The sequence below is a fragment of the Nanorana parkeri genome, unplaced genomic scaffold (assembly GCF_000935625.1).
Source record: "Nanorana parkeri isolate BGI_ZX_2015 unplaced genomic scaffold, ASM93562v1 scaffold615, whole genome shotgun sequence".
Lineage (NCBI taxonomy): Eukaryota > Metazoa > Chordata > Amphibia > Anura > Dicroglossidae > Nanorana > Nanorana parkeri.
In genome coordinates, this window is record NW_017306883.1 from 929,916 (window position 1) to 940,896 (window position 10,981).

General features: G+C 43.4%; 1 protein-coding gene across 1 annotated transcript in view; it reads left to right on the forward strand.

Annotated features, from left to right (window-relative positions):
• The window catches only part of LOC108792216 (GDNF family receptor alpha-4-like), a 387,381-nt gene extending 377,804 nt beyond the window's left edge, over positions 1-9,577 (forward strand). Inside the window, exons 7-9 of the mRNA XM_018562938.1 lie at positions 1,781-1,915; positions 8,070-8,227; positions 8,501-9,577. Coding sequence (XP_018418440.1) covers positions 1,781-1,915; positions 8,070-8,227; positions 8,501-8,644 — 437 coding nt within the window. The 3' untranslated portion in view covers positions 8,645-9,577. The remainder of the gene's footprint in view (positions 1-1,780; positions 1,916-8,069; positions 8,228-8,500) is intronic.
• Positions 9,578-10,981: the final 1,404 nt, after the last annotated feature.

Consider the following 10,981-nt stretch of genomic DNA (forward strand, 5'->3'; position numbering starts at 1 on the left):
CCCCCCCCCCCCCATAGTCACACCATTAACCTTTTCGCTGCCACTGCGTTTTGGGTTTTTTTGTTGTTAATTTTTTGCACACAATTTGTTACGATCCATATTTTAGGCATGAAAATTACTTAAACCCCCCAGAATTTGCTGAACCCTGTAGAATAAAATGGCGAGAGTTACAAATTTTTACATCGCATGATGTTAGTGCATTTTAGGCATGAAAATTACTTAAACCCCCCAGAATTTGCTGAACCCTGTAGAATAAAATGGCGAGAGTTACAAATTTTTACATCGCATGATGTTAGTGCATTTTAGGCATGAAAATTACTTAAACCCCCCAGAATTTGCTGAACCCTGTAGAATAAAATGGCGACAGTTACAAATTTTGACATCGCATGATGTTAGTGCAAGTCAAAATTTCAGTAAAAAAATCATTTTAGTGCCCAAAAACACAATATAATACCCCTTGTTTAAAAAGCAACAAAATACGGTACCCCAAATTGTCTGTAGGCAACATTTTAAAAGCCCCTGCAGGTCATCGCTTTAGATATAACCATGAATATTGGCCTGAGAATTATTGCTCTCACTCTGGTGCACGTGACAATAACTAACATGTGTGGCGCAATTATCATTTTTGTAAGTAGGCGCACCCAATGCATGTTTACGTCAGTATGGGCGTGTTCGTGGGGTCGGGGGACCTAAAAAAAAATTGTATTTTTACATTTATTTTACTTTTATTTTTTTTAAACCTCTTTTTTTTTTTTTTACTTTTCTTTATGGCTGTGACATGAGGTCAAGCCCCCTCTGTGATAGCAAACTGGAGGTGACAGGTTCTCTTTAAGGTGACATTAGACCCCTAATGATCACGTTTCTACTGCCAAGAAGCTGTTGAAGTGCAGATTGCGGTGGAATAGCTTCTTCCCCGGCTTCTCTAGCCGGGTAATGACAGCTGAGGACCTGGGAGTGATGCAATCAGCGTAGCTTATGGCTCCATTCAGCAGGGAGCAGATCGGTGATCGGATGTTTTCTGGTCTCTCTCCCTTTTACCCGCCGACACCCATGATGCCGGTCTCAGGTTCACAACGGAGCCTGGGAAGCAAAGATGAGGTATCGGGCGGGGGGGCACATTCTTCCCCGTCCCGTGGAAACAATCTGGCAGCAGCTCAGCCACCAGATTAACTTCCAGTGTAAAGCCGACCATCGGCTTTACACTGCTAAACAGCTTCCCGACAGCTAAAGCCAACAGAAGTCTGTTTAGAGGGGCTGCCAGTGATGTACATCATAGGTGGTTGGCAGAGAAAGGGTTAAAGGAGTTGTTAAGTCCCAGCATATCCTCTCCTGTTATGACATCAGCATTGTAATAGGAATACATACTAGAGGTGTTTCTGATAATACAATCAAAGCTTACATGAAAAAAAGTGAGCGCTGTCTTCCGTCTGCCCATCACTTCCACCAACTTCCTGGATTCCCAGTGTGCTTTGAGTCTATTTCCCTGCTGCTTGATGTGGTACAATCTCCATTTCTCAAGACTACATATCCCATCATGCATTGCTTCCAGCAAGCATAGGTTACATCGTTCGGACGTTGAGATGGTGTCAGTTCATTGAGGAAGTACATCCTATGGGCATCTCCAATAAGTTTACAATCTTCTAGATGGATCTGGTTATTAGGAGTGAGATAGAACTTATGGAGATTCAATATAGAAATACAGATTTATTGTTAGTTTTGTGATTCCCAGTATGACAGATGTGATCTGTGATTTTAAGCTTTGTATCTGTCTCCTCCTCAGGCAGTCCTATTACCCCGAATTATGTAGACAACTCATCCTCAAGCGTCGCCCCCTGGTGCACCTGTAACACGAGCGGAAACCGGCAGGAAGAGTGTGAGAACTTCCTACACTATTTCACCAACAACATCTGCCTCCGTAAGTCTTTATTTATTGTACATCTTATTATTTTCCCCATATATACTGTTTAATAATCCTAAACATCCTATATGATCAGTACATATACAAGCTCTGCTCAGTAGACTTGCTGCATCCTCTAATGATGGGAACACCCACAGTGCTCATTGGTAGCCAAAGATCATGTGATCTAGCCTGCCTAGATTTTAGGTCAGATAAGAGACTGCTTTCTATTCCTGGCAAGAAAGAGGCATTTTTAATATTATGACTTGGTACTGATGACCTTTGCTCTACTGATGTATGAGAAATGTGAATATTAATGGCAGGCCCACTTGAAAGAGACATTGTCACGTTGTCCATTAAAGGAGAACTATGAGGTGAGTGCTTTTCACTCATCCTCATAGATCTAGCCGACCTGTGACAATGAGACTGTCACACGTCGGCTCAGTAGATCGGGAGGTGAGCAAACACATACCGGCGTTCTCTCACCTCTCAATCCTGTCACGGCTCTCTGCCGTGACAGGGGAGGGGCTGGATTCCACCCTCCCCGCTCCAATCCGCCAGCGCTGACTGGCGGAACGGACGGGGGAGGGGGCGGGTACAGCTGGCTCTGCCTTGTCGGGATCCGCTTCAGCTGCGGCGTCTCAGTATTACCGCCAGCAGCTGCTCGCGGTATACTGTGGCGTCTCAGTATACCGCGAGCTACAGCTCGCGGTATACTGAGCCTAGGGTGACGGGAGGGCGCTAGTTTGTGTCCTCCCATTACCCTAAGGAGAACTATGGGCAAAAGACTTAACCCCATAGTTCTCCCTTAAGGGGCCAAACTGACAGGTGTTAAAATCCCTCTCCACTCTATACAAAACTTACAAAAACATTTTGGATCCAGTTGCACTTTAAGTGATACCCTGTATTGGTTAGCCTGAGTTATTAAAGATGTAAGCTTTCAGGATTCCTTAGATCCCTTCGTCAGATTTTATGAAAGGTACGTAGCCTGACAAAGGGATCTAAGGAATCCCAAAAGCTTTCATCTTTGTTAATTTAAGTTAGAAAGAACCTAAATTCCGACAATTCTGCACTAATTGAGAGCTAACACGGCACAAGACTCTATTACTACTTGAAAAGGTGAGGTAACTGAGTCTCTTACACAGCCATTAGTTACCAAATTGAAAAGTTCAGAAACATGGGACTTTTTTCATGTATGTTCAAGCTTCAGCCATCTTTGTTTTGTCCAATGGAAAGCGGTATAATCTGTGACATCATATGTCATCCTCGTATCTGCTTGGGCATTACTGGGGTCATAGGGGTTCCTGTGGGCCCTCACAAGATGGATGAATGTCTCCACATTCAGCAAGGACACTCCTGAATCCTAAAGACTTTTCCCAGGCCCTCTGCTGCTCTTCGCTGTTCATATTAAGGACATTACTGGGGGTCACAGAAGTTTCTGTGGGTCCTCACCAGATGGATGAAAGTCTCCACATTCAGGAAGGACACTCCTGAATCCTAAAGACTTTTCCCAGGCCCTCTGCTGCTCACCACTGTTCTTATAATGGGCATTACTGGGATTACAGGGGTTCTTGTGGGCCCTCACAAGATGGATGAAAGTCTCCACATTTCGAAGGACACTCCTGAATCCTTAAAACTTTTCCAATGCCCTATGCTGCTTGCCACTGTTCTTTTAATGGGCATTACTGGGGTCACAGGGGGTCCTGTGGGTCCTTACCATATGGATGAAAGTCTCCACATTCAGCATGGACTTTCATGAATCCTCCATATTGATCAGTTGCTAGGAGAAACTACATATGAAAAAAATACTAAATACAATGAAGCAATACATTGAATCATTGTGTTTACTTAGTGACACTTGCAGACTGCAAGTGTCATTTCACACAGACGTGGCTGCATTTTGACTCCTCCAGTCACTCCTTGTATTTAATACAAAACAATTTCCAGCTCTCATTGTGACAGCTAGTAATTTCTGGTAAAGACGGTGGGGGAAGTAAGGACAGCGGGAACAGATTTGGACATTAGAGAGGCAGCCTAAAACTTTTCCTAAAGACTCTTCCCAGGCCCTCTGCCACTTATCACTATTCTTGTAATGGGCATCACTGGGGTCACAGGGGTTCCTGTAGGCCCTCGCCAGATGGATGAAAGTCTCCACATGGACACTCCTGAGTCCCCCATATTGTGTAGTTACTAGAAGAATCTACATATGAATGAAATAGTAAATGAAATAGTAAATTTAATGAAACAATACATTGATTCATTGTATTTACTCAGCAACACTTGCAGACTGCAATTGTCATTGTACACAAAAGCAGCTGCACTTTGGCACTCTGTGTGCACTGCAAAACGGTTACCAGCTATCACGTTGACAGCTAGTAATTGCCAGTAAAGGCAGCGGGCAGGGGACGACAAGGAGAGAGGAGTTGGACATTGCAGCCTAAAAGGTTTGTAGAAGACTTTTAGGACATATCTTTAACATTCTAAATCCTGAAGAGACTAATGATATACAGAGCAATTTAAAATAAAATGATACTGTTGCCGTATATTATGGCATTTCAAAACAAGGACTCCAGTAATACAAGGTGGCAAGTTTAACCAAAGAGGTGCCATAATGTTGGTCTGGAAATCTGGTTTTGCTTTTCCTCTTTGTCTTTAGGCCTGGTTCCCACCTGGGTGTTTTACAGCGCGTAGGAACGCGCTGCAAAACGCCCTACGCCCAAAGAAGTACAGGAGCTTCTTTGGGGCGTATTTGCCCCGCGTATCCATTAGGATACAGCCGGATAGCCCTCAGAAACGTGCATTTGTCACACGTTTCTTTTACCGCAAATCGCGGTAAAAGCGCGCGGCACGAAACGCGTGGCAAACGCGCATATTCCGTACGCCTAGGTGTGAACCCAGCCTTAGTGTTTGTGGAAAGTTGGAGAAGAGTGTGCGGCAGCAGCAGAAGCTGTACAGAAGCCCCTCATGTTCTTCCACTCGGTCTGGAGGGAGGAAAGATTAATGTATTGCTTTGGCCTTTGTGATTCACTGGCCTCTTTAATGGCTGCAGCAATCAGCAGAGAGCTGTGTTTATTCAGTTCTGGAATCTGAACATCTGATTAAGGTTGCAAGGCACAAAACTTTATTCTAAGCCAGCCTCGCAGATCGATAAACCTAAAACAAAAAAAAAGGACATTATGTGTGAAAATTAGATGGTTGACACTAAGCATGAGCATTTTCCGCCATTTTCTAAGGAAAGCATTATCATTTGTGACGACATATCATAGTCGCCCTTCTACTTGCTTCCTGTTTTTTTCTGTGTGGTGCCTTGTGCTATCTAAGCTTTGTTTCCAGTCCCTCTCCTGCTTGCCATGGTTTTTGTAATGGGCATCACTGGGGTCATAGAGGTTCTTGTGGGCCCTCACCAGGTGGATGAAAGTCTCCACATCCAGCATGGACACTCCTGAATCCTCCATTTTGTTCACAAGCCTGAGGTTGCTAGGAAGAGGAAACTGGTTGTTAGGCGCCAAAGCGCAACAAATAAAAAGCTAAAACGATTGTGCCGATGTTTCCAGGTCTTTCCATTAAAGGCTACGGGGTCAGAAAATGCATGATTTTGGCTAAAAAGAAAAGCCCATGTACGTTTTCGCATGACAAACAGAAGCACAATGCTCAAGGCATCATTCATTGAATATAATAGGGATGTGAAAGGGCATCACTCATTGAATATAATAGGGATGTGAAAGGGCATCATGCATTGAATATAATAGGGATGTCTATGTTAAGTGTTGTCACCATTTGGGAAATGCTCAGGTGTGAATGAGGGCTTAGGGAAATTTGACGAGAAGCCATCTTATTCCATCTAAGCTGTCACTGAACGGAAATGGAGGAGTCACACATGGTGGCTTTACTTGTTGAAATGGTTACTGAAGAGGAAGCCAAATGTCCAAAGCAGGAACCACATGGCAACATGAGGTAGTCTCAGTGCCTAATGGGGGGTGCCCATTGGATCAATGTGGATGTCAGCAGGGTAGCACTGGGAACCTTTGGCAAACACAACCAACTCTCCCTTTCTTGGTCAAGGACAATTCCCTGTGGGCTGAAGAATGTGTGATTGATGGCCATGGTAAAAGATGGGTTATGGATGTATACACTACAGAAAGCGTTACGAATGTGAAGGGCTCCTTAATGGATTTGGGTTAGGATCAGAGGTCAGGGAGTTAAAGTTAAGATGGTGACATACACATGGCAATTTTCAAGCAAATACAACCACTTTCAACCAGGTTCATTGCAAACATAACTGAACAGATCAAGGCAACCTAGCACTGTAGGGTTTCCCTAGAAAATATTAGGAGTAGGTTGCATTCATAGCTTTCATTGTTTTTGCAGTCAATTGCCTGAAAATGTCATATATGTGGCCAATATTAATGTTCAGGTGGCTAGGCTGCATGTTTAGGTACAATAGTTGATTTTAGGGGTTGGTTAGGTGTTAGGGTTCTGCTTGGAGAGAAACATGAGCTTTTTATGTTACAGGCAAGGGAGGCATCTACCTGATCTTGTCTTTAAAACGTATTGAGCTACTGACTCAGGACAAACATGTTCCAGGTCAGGGACTCACCAAGTTTTGAAGGTGGAGAAGGTAGACAGGTTAAGTGTTACAGTTTTAGTAACTAACAAAGCATCATTAGTTGGCCAGTGGAGGCTTGCCATATCTCAGAGTCAGAACAAAGTTGAGGATATCATTACATACATATTAAGGTTTTGAGGGCTCTCCAAGTTCATAGAAAATTCTTTAGACCAGTTTGTACTGCATCATTTTGGTACCTGTTTACAGGTTGGCTGCTTGTTTAATATTGCTCTTCTTGCCACAGATTCAGCTTATAATGAATGGCAGTATATAACTTACAGCATATCTAAATATTTCAGTTACGCAAATGCTAGTAGGCTGAAGCACTATATGGCCAAAAGTTTGTGGACACTCACCTAAAGTCCATGTGTATCCAGTGAAGGGTCTGTTAATGATACAGCATATAAAGACAATATAGACAACCGTGAAAAGAGTTCGGGGAAGGCTCGTTTCTGTTCCAGCATGACTGTGTCCCTGTGCACAAAGCCAGGTCAACAGAGGCATGGGTTGAAGAGATTGGTGTAGAGCAGTGGTTCTGAACCTGTGTAACCTCCAGACCCACATTTGTCCTTGATCATTAAGTTGTGACCCAAGTCGCACGGCAATGGAACGCACTGCATTGTGGTACCTCCACAGTATTCACACTAGTACGTACTGTACTAGTGTGAACGGGCCCTCAAAAACACTGACAGACACACAACCACAGACACAATCTCACACATTCACAAGCACTTTCAACCACACATACTCACTCCAGCTGTGCTGTAATGGAGCTCCATCTATATGTGCATTGCTTGTACAGCTCCTTTGCATGCCTTGTAGAGGTGCCGGGAGCCAGAATGTGACGTCACTCCGGTCCAGACACCTCTACAGGACATGCGAGGGAGCTGTAAGCAGTGCATGTATGGATGGAGCTCCCTCGTGGCCCACCCTACCTCAAGCTGACACTCAGCACTGGGCAGCATATTTTAAATGGCTGCTTGGGGCAAGAACTAACAGTACTGCGCTAGGGGGAGGTTGAGGAGCCTCTCACCTAGAAAAGTGGAAGGCATGTGGCAACCCACTGAACACAGGGTCGCAACCCACTTTTGGGTCACGACCCACCAGTTGAGAGCCAAGGGTGTAGAGGAACTCAAGTAACCTGCACCGAGCCCTGACCTTAACTCAAGAATAGGCACTCATATTCTTGTCCAACGTCAGTACCTGAGCTCACAAATGCTCTTTTGGTTGAATAGGCACACTTTCTAACAGACACACTGCGAAATCTGGTGGAAAGCCTTCCAGGAGAAAGGGAAGCTGTTACACTCACAAAGGATTTAGGGAAGGGCAGAGGGGCAACTCTATATTAATGCTCGTGGTTTAGTGATAGCATGTCCAACAAGCTCATGTAGATGTGATGATAAGTTGTCCACAAATTTTTGCCCTTGCCGTGACAATATAGTGGCCATTACTATATTGTTCAATTTTAGACTGAGGCTTCTTGTACTCAGCCACATCTCCAACCCCCTAACCCTCTTAAAGAATCTGTTGTTTCCTCTTTACTTAATGTTTTTACTTGCGTTTCAGAAAATGCTATCCATGCTTTTGGCAATGGGACCAATTTAAATCCAGCAGTGAATCCATCAGTACCCTCCACGACTCCACTTCACAAAGAAGAGAAGTACAGTAATGCTTCTGTTCCTGCAGTCAAAGAGAGTTTCACTGTCCGCATACAGCCCACCAAGGTAAGTGGAAATTATACAGAGAAAAAATATAAAGCAAGGCATAATTATGTTTTCTAATAGTTCAATTAGCTTAAAAGCTAGGAGGACAAGCTGCTTTCCTGCCACTCCTAGTGTACTCCTTCATGGCCATTCAATGGCTCTACAGCAAATCTCATTTTTTTTCCTCCTCTGACCGTATTGATATCGTGATTTATCATGAATAAAAAAAAATTTATGTAAATCAACTAGACTATCTTTTAATCTTAAGTAACAGTCCCTACCTTTGTTTTACAGGCCGCAAAAGATGAGCCATTTTTAGTAGGATCCGATGAAATGAAATCCGAAGTTTTCAACTCCCAGGTTCCTTCTTCCAGTTCACAGTTGGTCCATGGTGGATGTTCTTTACTCATTGCTCTATTTTTCCAGACCTTTATCTGAAGACAGCCAAGAGCCTCCTATTTTATTCTAAAAGAGAAAATATAAAATCTTGGAGAAAAACTTTGTCTTCTCTATTTTTATTATGTTAATTCATGGTAATCTTAAGAGTCCTTATTTTCATTTATTGTCTTTTGAAATAACTGAGAAAAAAAACAAAAAAAAAACGCCCCCTCGGAGTCTCTAAAGTGACTTTCAGACGCGTTTCAGAAGAAGGCTTGGTGGGGCCAGATGGAGATCAAGAACATTGGCATGGATCTCCTTTTAACGGTGTACCGTGGAGCTTCTGAAATGAGACATTTGTGTTATTGCTCCGTGGGAAAACAAGAGATAAGCGATACGAGGACAACAACTAAATGATAAGCATTAAACCGTGCCGAATATACGATGATTTGCACACTTGCCGAAATTGTTGAGATTACAACCCAATAGTGTGTAGGAAAATGCATACAAATATGTAATGAATCCTACTCTGTTTGCATAATTGGAACTCTTATTTTCTATATTTCAAGAGGAGTAGGGGGGGAGGAGGGGGATGTGTATATACCACATTATTGATTCGTCTGGAAAAAACGCAAGGGAAGCCAGAAACAAACCAGGAAGAAAGGAATGGTTGCGTTTTTAGCATTGGCTTTTATTGGTATCATCTTTTTCAACCTCTAAAGTGCTTGTGTACCTTAATACCCTCTAAAACCTATTTCTTGATGGTCATATGAAACTATTTCTACAAGATGGGACAAAATGCTTTCTAACAGGGCTTAATTTCAAGTTATGTCAACATAAGATTTCCGAAAATAATTTGGTGTTATGAACTCCCTCCTGTTTCTTTTTCCTCTCTGCTGAGATACAGTTGAATCCAATCGACACACAATTTAATTTTTAACCTTGGGGTTTTTTTTTCTTTTTTGGAAAGTAGCATTAAATTGTACTATACAACTCTGGCTGTCTAAAGATTTCTTTAGTTCTGATGGTCAAAAACAAGCAGCATGGAATGAAAATCTCTGTAAGGTTTGTAACGGAAGATGCTGGAGAGTTACTGTACATATGAATGGGATTTCTAAGGAAGAAAACACTAAGAAGTCCTTCTACAGTTCTTATCCCTATACTTGTCATAGAGTTCAGTGGACCCATTTTGTGACCATGGGTGACAGCTGCAGGAGAGATGCTAGAGCAGTGTAAATCCTCAGACAGAAGATCAGAGCAGATAGTGGTGGTATACTCAGGCCAGGGCTGTAGCTACCATGTGGCAAGTGAGGCACTCGCATCAGTCGCAGCTGGGAGGGGGCGTAGCCAGGCTGGTCCTGGCTGCGCCCTCTCGCCCCTGTTGCCATGGCGAGCACAGGGCACCAGGCGGCCAACACAGCCACAGCTCGGCAGGGAGAAGAGGACTGGCACAGGCTCCAGCTTCTCCTCGGATCCCCACTGCTCTCTCCTACCTGTATGGGCAGAGGACTCTGTGTCCTCAATCTCCTTTTCTATTTCAAAAGGGAAATGTCAGGGGTCTGTTTAGACCCCTGATATTTCCCTGGAAACTAAAAATGTTTTCATTAGTTTCGTCAAACGAAATACATTTTAGATTTGGCCACCAGCGCATTATGTGCATGCACGCCGCCATTCTGGAGGCGGGGCGCATGACGTCATATACTGCACACACCTGTTGGGGGGCACAATTTTCTGTTCTTTCCTAGGGCACAAAAGGAGCTAGCTACGGCTCTGAATCAGGCACAGATGCAGAGATCCTAAACACAGACTAGGTTTCAGACAGGTAGCCAGAGCAATGACTGCCATAATCAGAGATAAAAGGCTGATGATCGGGAAAATCAAATGCAGTCCAAGCAATTTTTAAGAATAATTAAGGGCATGAACAGACAGAAGTCGGGAAGACCTGAATTTAGGGCATGGACAGACTATGATCAGGCACTCCTTAATGTTCAGCAGTCTATTTAGGCACTTCCCTGACAAAGGCGGGTGTGTGCTGCAGAGACAACCAGCAGATAGCGAACCCTCAAGGCAGATCATTATAGGTCTTGATTTGATCTACATGTTTAACTCAGAGGGTCTCCTAGACTTGTACACAGCAGAAGGATTAGGACAAGAGAATAGACATTTAAAGGAGAAGGAAGAAGATGCTGTTCTGTATGAACAGCTATTAAATCCCTGCAATGTTGCTTCTTCTGCTTACATAAAGACTGCTATGGAAACACTAACAGTGTGGAGGATTCCTGAATGCTAAAGGAAGTACAAGTTATTGTACTATACTTTACTTACCACAATGCATGTAATTATCTGGTATCATAACTTTACACATGCTGCTGCCAACAATACATAGTTGAGCAGTGC